The 17,985-nt window shown below is 48.3% G+C and overlaps 1 protein-coding gene across 1 annotated transcript in view; it reads left to right on the top strand.

Annotated features, from left to right (window-relative positions):
* The window catches only part of DNAH9 (dynein axonemal heavy chain 9), a 263,946-nt gene that overhangs the window by 182,105 nt on the left and 63,856 nt on the right, over nt 1-17,985 (top strand). The window contains exons 45-49 of the mRNA XM_066264311.1: nt 1,911-2,034; nt 9,279-9,421; nt 9,778-9,939; nt 10,145-10,378; nt 15,764-16,024. Coding sequence (XP_066120408.1) covers nt 1,911-2,034; nt 9,279-9,421; nt 9,778-9,939; nt 10,145-10,378; nt 15,764-16,024 — 924 coding nt within the window. The remainder of the gene's footprint in view (nt 1-1,910; nt 2,035-9,278; nt 9,422-9,777; nt 9,940-10,144; nt 10,379-15,763; nt 16,025-17,985) is intronic.

A 17,985-nucleotide genomic window follows, 5' to 3' on the forward strand; every position in this document is an offset into this window, starting at 1 on the left:
GACATCAAGCAATGAGGAGCCGCCGTGCAGGCTCTGGAAAGCAGAAAAAGGCTTTATATGTAACTTTCTCTCTCTCCTTTTATTTAATTTAGAAGTTAAATTGAATGCGGTGACATTGGTCCATAAGACCACATAGGTTACAGGCGCACACCTCTGTAGCATTCGAATTGTTCGTTGATTGCATTGTGTGTCCCATCACCCACAGTCAGATCACTTGTTACGTCACCGTGTGTTTGTCTGTCTTTCCTCCCTTTCCCCTCCCCCTTTCCTCCCCTGGTAACCACTTCATTTTTGTCTGTGTCAGTGAGTCTCAGTTTTATATCCCACAGAACAGAACCAACAGCCCAGAAATAAAATCACACATATATGGGCAAAAGTCTTTGACAGAGGAGCCAAAAACACACAATGGAGAAAAGGAAAAAAAAAAAAAATCTCTACACTAAATGGTGCTGGGAAAACTGGAAAGCCACTTGACTACAATTTGTCCCCATGCACAAAAACTGATTCAAAATGGACCAAAGACTTACATAGAAGATCTGAAACAGTAGATATAGCTTCCAAATATCACTGGGTCCAGCCCCTTGTGATGCCTCCATGACCGCAGTAGGGACATGGTAGAGAGTCTTGTCGTTCCCATGAGGATGCTGCTCTCGCTGTCCCTGGGGGAATTGTAGCCAGCACTGAGCCAGACCTACCCACCCGCCTCCCTAATCTCTCAGCTAGTGACGCTCACTGCTCCTCGGATACCACAGCTCAGCCTCTCTGTGATTGGCTGAATCAAAGTCATTCCTAAGACCAGGTTCACATGAGGTCAATCTTGACTGCTTCCGAAACAGAGAAGACAGCATAGTATATATGAGAATTACGTATTTACAGAATGAGACTGTGGTTCTCAATCATGGCTGTATACAGAAATACCCTTCAGATAGTCCTGATGCCTGCATCCCATACACCCACACACCCCTGGGAATTCTGACTTAACTCGTCTGAGCACTTTCCTGAGCACCAGGACTTTTCAAAGCACACCACGGATGATTCCGAGGAGAGCTGAGAACACTGTCTTCGGTCATGGGGCAAACGCTTGAGTTTGAGACCCGCTGACCTGAGTGGAAGTTTATTCACTTTAAAGGGGAGCTTACTTGAACATGAAAGAAGGGGTACTACTGTAAGGAATTGTGTGATGTGGTTAGAGAATGAGCTTCGAATGGTGCAAAAGGCAGAAGACCAAGGTTAGGGACTGACGGCTGGGTTTGCGAGCGGGATACAACCAAAGAACCAAGACTGACTAAGCCAGGGAGTGTCAGGGCTCAGCATCCTCGCCCAAGATTGTCTCTGCCTGCGGTTTTGAATGAATGTCACTTCCTACCAGGTGAGTGAGTATCTGTGTGTGTGTCCCCCAGCATATATATTTTTTTCAACACAAGTCTTTTGCTAAAGCTAGTCATGACAAAACTAGACACTGCTAGCATAAAATATATTCATCCCCTGGCAAATATCACCAAGTACATGACTCTTCCGTCAAAACCAAGAGCACTCTCTTGCCTCCGGGGGCAGGCCGTTCAGTTGTGTGATGATATGCATCTTCTCGTGCTTAGGAAAGCTACTACCTCTTCGTGCAAAGCAAGAGCTCCTTCTAAGAACCAGTACAGAGCCACAGTGGTTTATAAACTAAATATCATCACCGTTCAATTTCACATGTCCACCCCATTGGGATCAAGGCCTGGAGATGAGGCGTCTTCTCCCAACTGTCCGTGCCACGTAGACAGAGCTCTCCCCTACCTCCGGGTGCAATGTTGCTTTATTTTCCATGAATGTGGACAAGGAAAGAGCTCCCTCCCTAAAGAGTAGGTGGGACTCTCTTGCAAGAAGGCCCTCTTCTCAGAGATCTCTGCTGGGGATTGCTTTTGCAGACGGACCTGGCCAGCTTGTGCCTCAGGGTCGGGGTGAAGAATCTCAGCGCGGTGTTCCTCATGACCGATGCCCACGTGGCCGACGAGAAGTTCCTCGTGCCCGTCAATGATCTCCTGGCATCTGGTAAGAGGTACTGTGTACTGGAATGTCTAATAAATCTGTCTCGGAGTTGGAGGCCCTTGGTCCAAGGTGAGGAGAGCCAGGTCATAGAAATGAGGGAGGAAACTGAAAGAGTTGAAAATTCGGTTCATCAAGGTCTTTCTAGAGTTGGTGTAGGGCCTGCTGCGGGGACTGTCATTTCCTTTCGTTGCAAAACAAACAGTGATCTCGGGGCTCTCTTCGTGGGACAAGAGCTGATCATCGGAGGAGGAGCGGGTTGGAGTCCTGCCGTCCCCTCCCCAAATCTAAGGGAGGGAGAAACCAGGATGCGTACAGCGTTTCAAGTAGGTCAGGCACTCTCAGGAAGATACACGGAAAGAGGACAGACACTCAAAACCCTATGCAATAGGGCAGGATTAGGTTGCCAGTTTAATTAATCAAGGATTCAGAACTTTCTGGAAGCAAACTGGAAGTAGGAAGAGCATCCCTTCATGGTTGTCTGTGGTCATCAGAGAACTGTGACACTATCAATGAAAGAGAGGACTTTCATCAAAAGTTTAAATCTTGACACTTGGCCCTGGCCGGTTGGCTCAGTGGTAGAGAGTGTCAGCCCAGCATGTGGATGTCCCAGTTTTGATTCCTGGTCAGGGCACAGAAGAAACGACCATCTGCTTCTCCACTCCTCTCTCTCCCCTTCTCTCTCTTTCACCCCCCCCCCCCAGCCATGGCTCATTTGAGCAAGTTGGCCCTGGGCACTGAGGATGCCAGGCTTCACCTCAGGTGCTAACATAGCTCAGTTGCTGAGCAACAGAGTGGTGGCCCCAGATGGGCAGAGCATCGCCCCACAGAGGGCATGCCAGGTGGATCCTGGTTGAGGCGCATGTGGGAGTCTGTCTCTCTGCTCCCTGCCTCTCACTTAATAAAAAAAAAATCTTAACACTGTATTGTCCTTATTTATCCTTATTTATTTAGAAAGTTCAGGACTTATATCAACCATGCTAGAGAAAAAATATATGTGCAAATCCATCCAACAGATATAAATATATATGCCCAAGCAGACAATAGAGTACACAAATTATGCATTTTCAGAAATGTGGTGTGTGTATATATCTGTATTTATATTTATAAAAGGGGAAATGGAGGGAGATTTTCTGGCTCTTAAATCCGGTTCAGCGTCTACAAAACCACTTCTTTATGTGGGCGAACAGAATCGCCAGGGCACAGATGTTCCTGAGGAACATTTCGGCCTTGAGCCATCCGGCATTGCAGAGAGCTCATTCCTCCCCGGCTCACCCCGGTCTCTTTGACTGAACGCTGTTTAGTTTATGCAAGGACCCTGATCACAGTATACTCTCCCGCAGTCTGTTTCTTGTCATAGAGTCGGGGTGGCCTGCCGCGCAATCCTGGGAACTTAACTGCTTCAGAACCACCGTCTGCTTTAAATCTTGTCCTTGCAACCCAGGTCGTTTTACTATTATGATGTCCCTGGAGAGTCTCTGGTCCCCGGACCAGATCATTCCCTCACAGCCTCTGTGGCCAGACTTGGGCTTGTTTCTGAGGAGGACCAGAGCCCCAGGCTCCTCGCTGCCCTGGCTACAGGAGTGCTGTGCTGCTCGCTCGCCCTTGTGTCTTTCCCAACTTGCCCTAATCAAGTTAGTTTTACACCTGTGAGTGAGTTTGCCTACTCACTCTTACAGCTTTTATCCTCCAATCCAATCAATTTTTCCTTTACTATATATTTTTGACATCTCACTACTTCTACAGTAAGTAAATCACCTATGACATTGTCTCACCTTTTATTCTTTTATTAAGACAATGAGAGAAGGGTCCAATTCCCCTTCCACATTCGAGCTGTCCCCTGAAGGCTAATTTCTAAAACAGTCACAACGGGTAAAATGGTTCTTCCGAAGACTCACAGCACTGGAGGTGCCAGGCACAGTGCCAACCTCACCTGGTATCCCGACTGGCTCCAATCCAGCCAGGGCTCCTCCTGAAATAATGTCTGAGACACAGAAGATGTTAAACATTTACCCATTGAAATTTCATTCCTCACTTAAACATTTTTAAGTTTTCATTTAGGGAAAAAAAAAAACAAACCCACTTTATTTTTTCTGGTTCAGATGGATTTCTGAAGCCCCGGCCGGGGAAACAGTGCCTTCAGACTGCCTCCGAGTCACAGAACTTGAAGTTCCCATTTCCCTTTTCAGGTTTCTATGTAAAAACAAGACTTCAAATTAAAATGGAGATAAAATTAAAAGTAATCCTCTTCTCATCTTTCTCCCTTTTTTTCTTTCCTACTCTGACAAGGGAACCAGAGCCTACCTTTATTCTAATTTTCTCTCTGTCAAATATGTCATTTCTGGCTGGACATGAACTGTCCAGGCAGAGCTAGAGATTCCTCAGGACCTCCCCGTCCCATTAGTGTCTCAGCTGCACGGGGGCGCTGCAATCCCTCTCCCCCCCTGGGTGACACAGGACAGGCTAGGAAGCCATACCTCAGGCTACCTTGCCATGGACGGTCCCTCTCTAGGTATCTACAGGTCCTGTTAGCTTGGAGATGCAGGTGAGGGAGTGAGTTGAGCTGCTCCACTCTCCTCCGAGAACAGCTCGCTCAGTGCCGTCACGCCCTCCCTGCCTCCACGGGCTCTCTGTTCTCTTCCCGCAGCTCTTTAGCTCGTTGTCTCATCTCTTGGTTTCCTGGCACCATTTCCAAAATCAGACATTGATGTGGATTCTGCTCACTAATCCCACTTCTGACACCAGCCAAACATTTTAGAGCTCATCACGATGTCAGCTTGCAGTCTCGGGTGGGTTACAGATAGACAGGAAGAAACCACATCCACCAAGTCAGTAAACTCCTTGTTTAATTAGCAAAAGATACCTAATTGTATGAGAAGCGGGGTGGCCACCCAGGCCCGAGCCAGTGAAGAAATGAAGCCTCTCCTGGCGTCATTTCCCGTGACTTACCTGAGTCCTTCATGGGGGTCCTGCAGCTGCTGGTGAACTGTAGATGAAATGTTTGCCCCTGCTGAATCCGAAATGTTTCCTTCTTGCTCTGTCCTTATTATCCAATATAATAACTCCTGAAGAGTGTACACTGGCCATCAGATCCAGGTATTCTTACAAAATTTCCTCTCTGTTGGTTCTTGAAATAAAGTCAGCATCAGCATGGCCCTGTCCTAATATGGAGGGGGAAGATATAATTATCCCCCGGCCCTGTGGGGCAGCCCATGGACCTGCAGCTTGCCGGTACTGTATTCCGAAAGCCCGTGTATTTCACTGCGGTTAGCAAAGTCTGTATCTGGCTTTAGTCACGCTGACTTAGTTTAAATGTTGTAAAACTTACTCTTTTTTTTATTCCTTGTGTTTTTTGTGTTGTTTCAGAGGTCTGGTCATATCCAACACCTTAAAAAATATTCTCATGAATGAGAACTGTTTTACTTTTCATAGTTGTGTCTTTAATTCACCTGGCAGATATGTTCATATGGTATTCTAATTTTATTTTTTTAATATTAATATCGAATTACCTTAATGTCAACTTATTGGTTCAACCCATCCCTTGTCTACACACGGGTTTTTAGTATTCATTTCCTATCTATATCTGGGTCTGTTTCTCAGTGTTTCCCTCGTGGTTCTGTTTATCGGCCTCAAGCCCCAGCTGCACATTGTGTCAACTAACCCAGCTTTAGGAGACTTGATATCGGATGGGCCAGGCTGCCTTCTGGAACGCGTTCACACATATCATGGCCGTGGTTTACCTTTCGCTCTCCCAGACAAACTTTAGAATATGCTTGGCAGCAGCCAAAAATAAGCCTATTTGATCTTTTTATTGGCATCACATTTTGTATGATACTGGTAACACTGAGTCATCCACACCCATGAACACAATATTTCTCTCCATTTATGAAGGGTTTTGTTTACACCCTTCAACAGTATAAGTTTTTACATCAAGATCTTGTACATCTTGGCCCTGGCCGGTTGGCTCAGTGGTAGAGCATTGGCCTGGCGTGCGGGGGACCCGGGTTCGATTCCCAGCCAGGGCACATAGGAGAAGCGCCCATTTGCTTCTCCACCCTCCCTTCCCCCTCCTTCCTCTCTGTCTCTCTCTTCCCCTCCCGCAGCCAAGGCTCCATTGGAGCAAAGATGGCCCGGGCGCTGGGGATGGCTCCTTGGCCTCTGCCCCAGGCGCTAGAGTGGCTCTGGTCGCAGGAGCGATGCCCCAGAGGGGCAGAGCATCGCCCCTTGGTGGGCAGACCGTCGCCCCTGGTGGGCGTGCCGGGTGGATCCCGGTCGGGCGCATGTGGGAGTCTGTCAGACTGTCTCTCCCCGTTTCCAGCTTCAGAGAAATACAAAAAAAAAAAAAAGATCTTGTACATCTTGTTGTATATTTATGACTGCCTGTCTTCTATCTTTTTGGGCAGTCTAAATAACGTTTAAGAAAGATTTTTTGCTGAAATACAAGAAGGCCATTTTACTTGCAATTGTTATATCCAGCGGGCTTGATGTCGAATGTGCTTATGAGTTTTTTGATTGTTGACATGTATGTTCTCTTAGAGTTTCTATGTAGGAAATGAGAATTTTGAGCATGATAACTTTATTATTTCCTTAACTGTCCTCCTGCATTTAATCTTCTTCTTCACATTTTTTGTAGTCTAGGACCTCCATGTGATGTTGGATAGAAAATGGATAGCAGTCACACTTCTTTCGTTCATTATCTGAAAAACAATATTTTAGTTTTTCCTTATTAGGTATGATGTTTGCTTTGAGACTGGCTAGGATAGATCTCTATTATAAGATGAAGAGAAATCTCATTTATTCCCAGTTTGCTAGCAGTTATTAGAAAATGTATGCATCTATTTTGATGGTCATAGTGTTTTATTTTTGTAACCTATTAATGTAGTGAATTTTTTATATATTTTTCTAATATCTAACAATTCTTATCATGTACTTATTTTTATATATTTAGGCAATATTTAAAAAAATATTCATCATATACTGCCTCATGAATACGGTATTTTTTCTAACTTTCAGATTTTGCCAATCAGGTAAAAATATAAAAATTAGCTTTAAAGTATATTTCCATTATTTTGAGTGAGTTTGAGTATCTGTTCATGTTTGCCAATCTTATCGTTTAATAAAAAGGAAATTAGTAGTTTCAATGTGCATTTCTGTATTATCAGTGAGGTCAAGCATTTGATCATATGTTCAAAAAAATTTGTTACTTTGTGTACTGTGAACTTTCTTTTCGTATCCTTTACCTCATCTTTTGGTTTACTATTGATCTCCTTTATTTGTAAATAGTTTCTTTATATATATTATATATAAATCTGAATACTGTTTTCTGGAGTGGCCACCCCATTTACAACCCCATTAACAGTGTAGGAGGCTTCCTTTTCTCTGTATTCCCACCAACACTTGTTATTTCTTGGGCATTGTTATGACGACAGCCATCCTCCCAGGAGGCAGGTGCTATCTCATTGCAGTTTCAATTTGCCTTTTTATGATAATTAGTGACGTTGATGTCTTTTCATGTACCTGCTAGCCCATCCCTTGTCTTCCTTAGAAAACATATCTATTCCTAACTGTTTTGGGGGGATGTGTTTTGCCACTCTTATATTTTGCATATGGTGTTTTTATCATGCAGTTTTTAAGATTTTTATATAAAATTTATATGTGCTTTTATATAAAATTTATCAATTTATATGTCAAGTTGATCTTCTAAAAATATCAATGTTGAGTTGTAGACAGTCCTTTCCTTTTTTTTTTTTTATTACACGCAAGAGGCAGGGTAATAGTGAGACAAACTCCCGCATCTGCCCTGACCAGGATCCACCCGGCAACCCAGTTTGTGGCTGATGCTTGAATCAACTGAGCTATTTTCAGCACCTGGGGCCAATGCTCAAACCAATTGAGCCACTGACTGCAGGAGGGGAAGAGGGAGAGATGGGGGAGACAGAAGGGGAGAGGAGCAGATGGCCGCTTCTCCTGTGTGCCATGACCGGGAATCAAACCCAGGATGTCCATACACCAGGCTGATGATCTATCCACTGAGCTAGCTGGCCAGGAACTAGAAAGTCCTTTCCAACTCAGAGTTTATAAAATGTTTCTTTCATTTTCTTCTATAATTTTTATGATTTTATTTTTTATAATTAAAATATTATTCCATTTAAAATTTATCCTAGTGTACAGTGAAATATAAAGATCTAACTATAATTATTTTTAGATCCCAGTTTTCCTAATACTATGTTTTAAATGTCATCTCTTCCCCACTGAGTGAAGAGGTCATAGTACCAGGCATCCCCAAACTACAGCCCACGGGCCACATGCGGCCCCGAGGCCATTTATCTGCCCCCCGCCACACTTCCAGAAGGGGCACCTCTTTCATTGGTGGTCAGTGAGAGAAGCACTGTATGTGGCGGCCCTCCAATGGTCTGAGGGACAGTGAACTGGCCCCCTGTGTATAAGGTTTGGGGACCCCTGCTCATACCAAATTCCATGAAGCTGCCCTTGTTCTCTCCTCTTTTTCTCTAAAAAAAGTCACAGTTTGTTCATTTTCTATTTTATTATTTAATTACAGTTTACTTTTGATATAGTTTGCACTGATTTCAGGTGTATAGCCTAGTGAGATGGCTGTTCTTCGTAAATATATGGACTTATCTTTCTGCTTCTCATATATATGCTTTAAGCCAGGGGTCGGGAACCTATGGCTCATGAGCCAGATGTAGCTCTTTTGATGGCTGCATCTGGCTCGCAGACAAATCTTTAATAAAAATAAATAATAACGTTAAAAATATAAAACATTCTCATGTATTACAATCCATTCATTTCCTACCGCTCATGTTCATGGTTGCAGGTGGCTGGAGCCAATCACAGCTGTCCTCCGGGACAACATCAAATTTTTATTGGATAATGCATAACATACACGGGCCGTTGTATGGCTCTCGTGGAATTACATTTTAAAATATGTGGCATTCATGGATCTCTCAGCTAAAAAGGTTTCCGTCCCCTGCTTTAAGCAAAAGAGAAAAAGATTATTGAAAGCTCTTCAACTACTAACTACGGACCCAGGACTAGAGGGAGCCATATACTGTTCCTCCCACACAGGTTCAGACTAGATATAGTGTCTGTCCAGTTTCACTGGCAAAAGTGGTGGAACCAACACAAAACCTACAGGACCCAGTGCCCCAAGGTTGAATACCACCATGGCCAATGGCATCGTGCAGACAGATGGCAAAGCCGTCCCCCTCTGCTCCCTCCCTTTCCTCTAGGAGAGATCCCAGCTCTCTACTCTGAGGAGGAAGTGGAGAACATCATAGCCAGCGTGAGGAGTGAAGTCAGGAGCCAAGGTCTGGTTGACAACAGAGAGAACTGCTGGAAATTCTTCACAGATCGAGTCCGACGACAGCTGAAGGTATAAAAGGACTTCCTGCCCGGGGTAGACTCTACTAACGTTTTGGACATGGCTGTTCTAATCAGTTCTCTTGGGCGTGGGAGGATGAGGTTGCAGTGCCCATCTCGGCCTTTGCAAGGACGCCCTTCTCATTCGCTTCATGGGCAATGGCCTCCCCCTTCCGTCCTCCAGTCTTAAGTAAGGTCCCTACTCGCTCGGTTAGAAGGGCTGGTGAGCAGTCACAGATGTCTGTCCCTGTACGGTGTGCTTCTCAGCTTCCTGGGAAATTAAGAACCCAAGGTTGTGTCTGTCTCTCTGTGGATGTGTGCGTGCTTCTCTGAGACCTCCTTGGCCCTGCCACCCTTCTGACTTCTCAGGTGGCTCTCTGTTTCTCCCCCGTGGGGAACAAGCTGCGTGCCCGCAGCAGGAAGTTCCCAGCCATCGTGAGTTGCACGGCCATCGACTGGTTTCACGCGTGGCCTCCGCAGGCGCTGGAGTCGGTCAGCCTTCGCTTCCTGCAGAGCACCGAGGGCATCGAGGTGAGAGGGAGAAGGAGACACCCCTCCAGATCCTCCATCCTGCGGGGGACAAGGACCCTCCCTCCAGAATGTCAGGGCTCCGGTTCAGGCTCGGAGAGAATTGTTGGAACCACTTTCTCTGTGGTGAAGCCATGAGGGGGTGGGGGGGTGGGAGCATTTACCTCCAGCGAGACTCTCTTCTTTATTTCCTGCTCTTGGATGGTAGCCCCCCGTCAAGCAGTCCATCAGCAAGTTCATGGCCTTTGTGCACACGAGCGTCCACCACGCTTCCCAGTCTTACCTGCAGCAGGAGCAGCGCCACAACTACATGACCCCCAAGACCTTCCTGGAGTTCATCCGACTCTACCAGAGCCTGCTGCTCAGGCACGGGCAGGAGCTGACGTCCAAGGTGGTACGGCTCGAGAACGGGCTGCTGAAACTGCACAGCACCTCCGCTCAGGTACGAGCATCCCTCGGGCAGGGCACAGTGGGGACGGGGAGCAGGTACCATCCCTCCGGCAGCTCCAGCGGGCGGGGGACCATGGGGATGGGGAGCAGGTACCATCCCTCCAGCAGCTCCAGCGGGCGGGGCACCGCAGGGACGGGGGGGGGGGGGGGGCAGCCCTTCCCAAAGACCTGGACGGATCCGACTGGAGGTCCAAACATCGCTCCTGGTCTCCTGCAGGCCCCAGTGGTATGAGAGACAGTGCCGAGAGTTGAGGCTGACCCCTCCCAGCAGAAGGGCGCGTCCTCCACAGCAGGGCCACGTGCTCCCTCTCACAGAGGCTGGAGTCCCTGGGACCACATCTCTTCTTTCCTCTTCGTCGTCTCCTTTCAAACTCCTTGCCTCCCCAGTCCACTTCCCTCCCATCTTTAGAACCAAGAGAGATGAATGGTTGGGAGAAATGGGGACAAGGTTCTACCAGTTTTCTTCCGTTTCTTCTGTCTTGTAGCTGTGATCTGTCAGAGAGCCCTTGGGACCTAATTTCTCAAGCAGACCCTGCCTGATTTGATGCACTTCCTCGTGTGTTTCTAAGGGGCAGGCCATCAGAAGAAGGCCCCTGTGGTTCTGTCCCTGCTGTCGTCTCCGACTTGCTTTTCCAAGTAAAAGAAGTTTATTCCAGGGCATATACTATTCTTCCATTAAGAACTCGGACACCTCTGGCACCTCCTCTGCCTTGTTCATGCCCGTTGAGCATTGTAGACCCCCTGCTGTGGGTCCCCCGTTTCTGCGTTCAGTTTGCCGGTAGCAGAGCCAGCCTCTCGTTCAGGTGATAGCATTCCATTCGTGCGCACAGGACACTAGAACTGGGGTCACTCTGCCTACTGGACAGCCCGTGTTCCTGTAGAGAGCGAAGCCGTCGCCTGTCGTGGTCTCAGAGCTTTGCCTTCGGAACAGCTCTCTCGAACAACCGTCCTTCCGACCTGTGCTTCCTCCCCCACCCAGCCCCTTGACTCGCAGGTGTAATGTAGCTAAAGGGTTTCAGTCCATTTTGTGGGATGCAGTGAACCCCTGTGATCTACATACCGTATTGCCCCTTGTATGAAGACACTCCCTTGTATAAGACGCGCCTTAATTTTGGGGGCTCAAAATCTGAAATATATTAGATAAAGTTATTGAACTCAAGTTTCATTCATCATAAAATTCATACAGCTCCTCATCACTGTCAAAACTCCCGTCCATTAGCTTGTCCTCACCTGTGTCTGGTGACAAATCACCGTCTTCGACAATGAGCGCAAAAACAAGCGTGAAAAAAGCAGGAAATGCAAGTAAAAAACCCTACAAACACTGTATAAGACGCACCCAGTTTTTAGATCCCAAATTTTTCGGGAAAAGTTGCATCTTATACATGGGGAACTACGGTATGTTCTTACTCTTCCTTCTGCTCAGGAAATCTCTCTTCTGTGACATGGCGTTGTGCACCTGCGCTGGCCTCTCCAGCAGCCCTTATCAGCTGGGGGGGGGGTCCCTGTGCCCCGTATCGACTCTGTCCTCACCCGTATCTGTTATGACTCCATCCCTTCGGCCTCTTCCTGTGTATTCTAGGGGAGCGACCAAGCTCACCCTCAACAATGCCAACGTGATAGTGTGTGATATTGCTTCTGCTCCCTGACCAAGCTCACCCTCAACAATGCCAACGTGATAGTGTGTGATATTGCTTCTGCTCCCTGTGCTCACGGGGAGGACTTTAATTAGGCTGTTGCATTTTTAATATCCTAACAGCCCTTCCACGCCTCCTCTATTGCTTTTTTTTATGATGGCCTGTTTTTCTGAAATTGTATCACAGGAACCGTTCTATCGATGAGGCCAAACGGTTTCCATGATTTTTGTTGTTGTTGTTGTTAGATCCAGGAATGGGTCATTTTCAGAACTGCGTCCTTCTTCTTAGTCTTCTAGATGCTATTTCTTTCCAGTTATGTATGTATTTATATAAAGACCTTTTTTTTTGTTTTTAAACTTACCTTCAGATGTGATGAAACATCTCTTCATACTCAATCGGTCAACAAATGGCATGTGACAATGATCAAGGACACTTCTCTCCTCTCACTTGTGTCATGACCCAAACCCTTATTTGAGAGCCGCCATGTAAGGCAGGTTGAAACGGACAAATGCCAGCCCAGGTGCTAGCCGTGTGCCTGGAGTGCACCGTTGTTGTGGAAACGTACCATCTTCTCCCCCAATCGCTGTTCGCTTCTGTCCATCTCAGAACGTGTAGAAAACAGCATGAAAAAAAAAAGAAATTCCCAGAAGGCAGTGCTATCAGATTTTTATAAACAGCTCCCACTTTTTCTCTGCTGCTGCCCCACCAACTGTACCCTCAGCACGTTCTGGTCCGCACCAGCACCCTTCTCCCTCCGACCCACGTGCCCTCTGGGAATCCCTGATCACTCTGCGTGGAGGATATTTGCTGGGAGCAAGCAGTAGGTAAGGGGCTGTTTCACTGTCACGGAGCAGCACCCAGTGTTCCACGTTGTGCAGACCCTGAGTCTGAGCAGACCACGAAGAAAGCCCAAGTGTCTGTTCTCCTGTTCCAGCAGCCGCTGTTCCACAGGGAAAAGCCCGATTATACCATCAGGGGAGTCCGCTCTCCCTGCGTACATTAGTGGGGAGTCCGCTCTCCCTGCGTACATTAGTGGGGAGTCCGCTCTCCCTGCGTACAGCGAGTGGGGAGTCCGCTCTCCCTGCGTACAGCGAGTGGGGAGTCCGCTCTCCCTGCGTACAGCAAGTGGGGAGTCTGGCTCTCCCTGCGTACATTAGTGGGGAGTCCGCTCTCCCTGCGTACAGCGAGTGGGGAGCCCTCCAGAGTCCCTGCACCAGTTTCACATTCTCCTCCTATCTGTTCTCCTTCAGTTGGTAACACTCCTGCCCCCCCCCACTTACCTAGGCCAGACACTGGGGTATTACCTTGGACTCCCCCTTTCCCTCACTTCCCACATTTAAGCATTAGCCGATTCTGTTAACAAACCCGCTTCCTCTCCCAGTGTGGAAGTGTCTAAATCAGGCGGGATCCAGAGGCTGGCTCGAAGGTTCTGAGTGAGGGAGAGAGAGAAGAGAAGACTCTTAAGTGGCCTATTTCGATGTCCTGATCTGTTGCAGAAGAGCCGTCAAATGGACCTGAGTCATGCCCTCTCTGTAGCTTTGTGGGGAACAGGCTAGTTCTGAAGGGCCAGGTCCTCCTGTCCCTCCACGCCACAGCTTAAGAGCTAGAAGGGCCCCTTTCACAGGGCGGGTGATTGTTTACCTGGAGCCCAAGGTCATAAGCCACATCTGCAGTCAATAAAACAAATAACAAAGAAAAACAGGAAAAAAAACAATACTCCATTTTCTCAAAATCTCCCAAGATTTAAAAAGGAACAAAAAGTGACTGGTGTGTTTGCTGACTGGAATGATTATACGGTTCAATCATTTTGATTTACAATTGCTTCTTTGTCCTTATAAAAATAACTGAGCGGCTGAACACCGGGAGATGGGGACGGATTAACCTTCCAACTCAGGGATATAAGATGTGTTCTACGGAGCGGGCCTCCGCTCGAGGTTAATGCAAAGCCTCCGGTTTCCATGAATACACAAAATTAAAGAGCATTCTTTTTCTTTTTTCTTCCTAGTTTCTTTCCTTTCCCTTTTCTTTTTACTTTTATTTTTCTACCTGTCATACAAAGGGAGTTATCAGAGGCATAAGCCTCCATTTCATATTTGTCGTCTAAGCCTCCATTTCATATTTACCTTTAAGTAGTTTTCATCATAAAGCATTTGAATCTGCTTGACCTGTTCCAGGAGCTGTGAAGTAATCTGCGGCCGTGGCGTAAAATAGACTGTGGAAGAAGGAATGTCAAGTTGATGGGCCCTATTGCAAATACTAATGGCCTTTCTTACTTTTCAGGAATAAATAGGTCTGAGTCTTCTCTTTGCGCGTGAGGGGCTCCTCACACCGGGTCAGTGTTTCTCAAACCCAGGCGAGCGTCAGCTTCACCCAGAGGGCCGGTTATAAAACCCAGGTTGCCGGGCCCCACCTCCAGAATGTCTGATTCAGGAGGTCTGGAGAGCAGCGGAGAATCTGCGTGTCTGGCTGGTCCCCAGCTGACGCTGAGACTGCTGGTCTGGGGAGGACACTGAGAACCACCACGGTTTACTGAACTGAATGGACGTAGAAAACCGTTACCCCCTCTGCATCCGATCAGAGGCCTAGACAGTTTCCGAGGTGCTGGTGCTCCCGTCACTTTGTTACTGCCTCCAGTGGGGGTTCGGGGCGGGGACCTGGCTGGTCTGGGCCACTGAGGCTCTTGCTGTCCTCCTTGACTTTGGTCACCTGGATGGTGGGAAGCAATGAGGACCAACCGAACGGGAACAAGTGGGAAGTTTCTTTATTCAGAGCTGCTTCTAGCCAGGGAGCCAGCCACCACCGTTTGCATTTTGGCTGAGACCTGAAGGCAGGAAGAGGAGGGCTCTATAGCAGGAAGAGGAGGGCTCTATAGCAGGAAGAGGAGGGCTCTATAGCAGGAAGAGGAGGGCTCTATAGCGGGAAGAGAGGGAAGGCCTTGGCTGTGCCCCGGTGGGAGCTGCTGGCCTGGGGCACATGCAGGCGGGCTGATTCTCTGTGGACATCCTGCGTGATTGGTCGGGGGAGCATGTCTGGCTTCCTCTGGTTGGTCGGAAGTTGGATGCAGAAACAAAATAAATTGAGGAAGTTGTCAATTATTAATCAAGTCTTGGCCGTGTTGGGTCAGTTGGTACAGAGGCTGCTGTTTATCTTTTGGGATTGTTACCTAGACAGTAGTATGACTTCCCACGAGTCTGACTTTATAGCGGGCTGGCAGCCTGGGCTGTTGCGTGCAGATGATAGATGGGTGTCCTAAGCTTCTGCTACAGGTTGTGAGTCAGAGTTCGCCTTTTATGTGTGGTCTGGCCGCTGTCTGTCCTATACAGTCTCTCAGGATGCACAGTAGACACTTTATATTATCTGCTAGCTTTTTGTTATGCGCCACAGTGGCCAATTTCAATTAAATAATAGCCTGTTTAGTGCAAAGTATTGTGTTAGGCACATGGATTTTTCTGACATGGGCACCCACGTCAGTGAGAGGCAGCGTGAGTCATTTGGGCATCAAGGGGACAGAAAGGTGAGGGCGCGTGCTGCTCAGAGTCCTCCACAGTGACCGCAGGGGGCTCAGGGTGGGCGTCCAGTGTTCCCTGCCTCTCCCAGCCCCGGGAGCTTGGGCCCGGCGAAGATCTTCACCCTGCGCCTCCGTGTCAGGTGCTGGCACCCTTCGCCGCTCTGCAGGGTCAGATCCCCGGGGCCATGTCCGCTGTCCCCCGACTCCCGGTGAGCCCAGGGCCTCTCTGCTGCAGGTGGATGGCCTGAAGGCCAAGCTGGCCACCCAGGAGGCGGAGCTGGCGCAGAAGAACGCAGACGCGGACAGGCTGATCCGGGAGGTGGGCGTGGAGACCGACAAGGTGAGCCGAGAGAAAGCCACGGCGGACGCGGAGGAGCGGAAGGTGGCCCTCATCATGCGCGAGGTGGAGCGGAAGCGGAAGGACTGCGAGGAAGACCTGGCCAGAGCCGAGCCCGCGCTCGCGGCGGCCCAGGCGGCACTCAACACCCTCAACAAGGTAGGACGTCCGCGGTGCCCGCCCGCCCGCCCCTCCGGGGAAGGAGCCGATGTCTCCTCCGACCGAAAGGCAGCTGGATGCCCAGACACGAGGGCACAGTCGGGAGAGCGGAGGGTGGATCCAGCTGTCGCTAGCTTGTTGATAAACAAACGAACACTCATTTAATTGGACTCCATGTCAGGCTCTACGAGCCACCAGTGAAATTCCAGAGATGTGAGTCTTAGAACCAGTCAGAACGGGTCCAAGGCCCGCCACGTCACTCTTACATTCGCACCGTCTCCCCCCTCTCTGGTGTAGGCAGCTTTCTTGGTGCCCCCTCACGAAGTGTCCACTGGTCACGACCTGAGATCTTTCGACACGGGGATTGTAGGTTCTAAGAGAAAGGAGTTTAGACCCTGGGCTGAACTCTTGACTGCGTCCGGCTCTGGGAACGGCTTTGTCTTCTCTGAACCTTCATTTCCTTTCTGTAAGGAGGAGGGAACAGTCACGTAGTCCCCACGAGACGTTAGAGGATAATGACAGAATGTACGAAAAACTAACAGATGGCGGCCACTCCGTAAATGCTTGTTGTGGATGCGGTCGGTATCACCAGCATTCCCTTTTCCGTCTCCACACAACCAGAAACAAAGCGAGTGCCATAAACACTTCCGGTGAATGTGTTGGCTGGTTAGTTAGTCGACTGATGACTGGCAGACATAAACACGAGTGCCTAGTCCGTGCCAGGCCACACGATAGGTCCATCCTTCTGACTAGCTGTGCACCCGGGTACAAGTCACTGAAGCTCTTTCCTGATCCTGAGGGTTTTTTTATTTCTTTGTTACACAGAAAATGGCAAACAGGACTGGATGGACTCTTAGCTCCCACTCCCATCCAGTCTGTTACCAAATGCCACCAATTCCACCTTCAAATTATATCCAGACCTGAAACGATCTATTCTATGATGTACGTCTCTGGGTTTTTTTCCCTTGTGATAAGAGTGGTTAAGACGCTCTCTTAGCAACTTTCAGAAAACAGCATAGTATTGCTGACTACAGTCATTATGCTGAACGCGGCATCCCCAAGGCGTAGCTGACCACTGGAGGTTTGTGCCTGTTGAGCCCTTCACTCACTCTGCCCGCTCCCCACCCCCGCACGATGAGGGGGGGTGAGTCGGTCCACACAACACGCACTAGGGGAGGTATTTACTGCATGAACCCGCGGGTCCCGGGGGGTGGGGGCCTCAAACCCTCTGCCCTCACAGGACTCTGGTGTTTAAGGACCACTTCCTTGTTTTTCTCCTCATTTTCCAAGTTAACAATAAATCCTTCATTAATACAAAGAAACCCTGTAAATCCGAGGCTGGTAGTGAGTTTCGGCACATTTCAAGTTTCTGCCTTGGCAGTTTTATTTCATTTTTATAGCTGAACTGAAATAAATCCAATAAAACTTCTGCCTGGCTGAGGAATTGTTTTGCTTGCAATTTCGTGGCCTTTCCCCCTGCTCCCCACACAAAGTTATTTGGAATTTTCTGCCTTATTTCCTTTGCATCTGATTGGCTTTCCTCACATCACCCTCTTTCGCGCAGTGGGGGCCGCGATGATGGGTCTGGGGGCACAGCCCCTGCACCTGTGCCGTCCTTCCGTCCTGCCCGACAGCTCTGCTGTGAGCGAATGTGGAAACGGCACCAAAATCAAATGGAATGTCCTCCGAGGTGTTTCCATTCGGGCCTAGGGAAAAATAAATCCCTGTTCACTTGTAGATTTCCACACCCAGCAGCACCACCCCAAATTAATGTGGCACAAGAATGTCATCGCTAAATCAAAATGTTCTTTTCCCCACTTACAAAATCAGCCTCTCACGCAAGTGCTTGAGAGGTCACGGGCTTCTCACTGGTGGTCACTGGGAACATTAAAACCACATCACACGTATTTTTTTTTTTTTTTAATTTTCTGAAGCTGGAAACGGGAAGAGACAGTCAGACA

This window comes from Saccopteryx bilineata, chromosome 2 (genome assembly GCF_036850765.1).
Source record: "Saccopteryx bilineata isolate mSacBil1 chromosome 2, mSacBil1_pri_phased_curated, whole genome shotgun sequence".
Lineage (NCBI taxonomy): Eukaryota > Metazoa > Chordata > Mammalia > Chiroptera > Emballonuridae > Saccopteryx > Saccopteryx bilineata.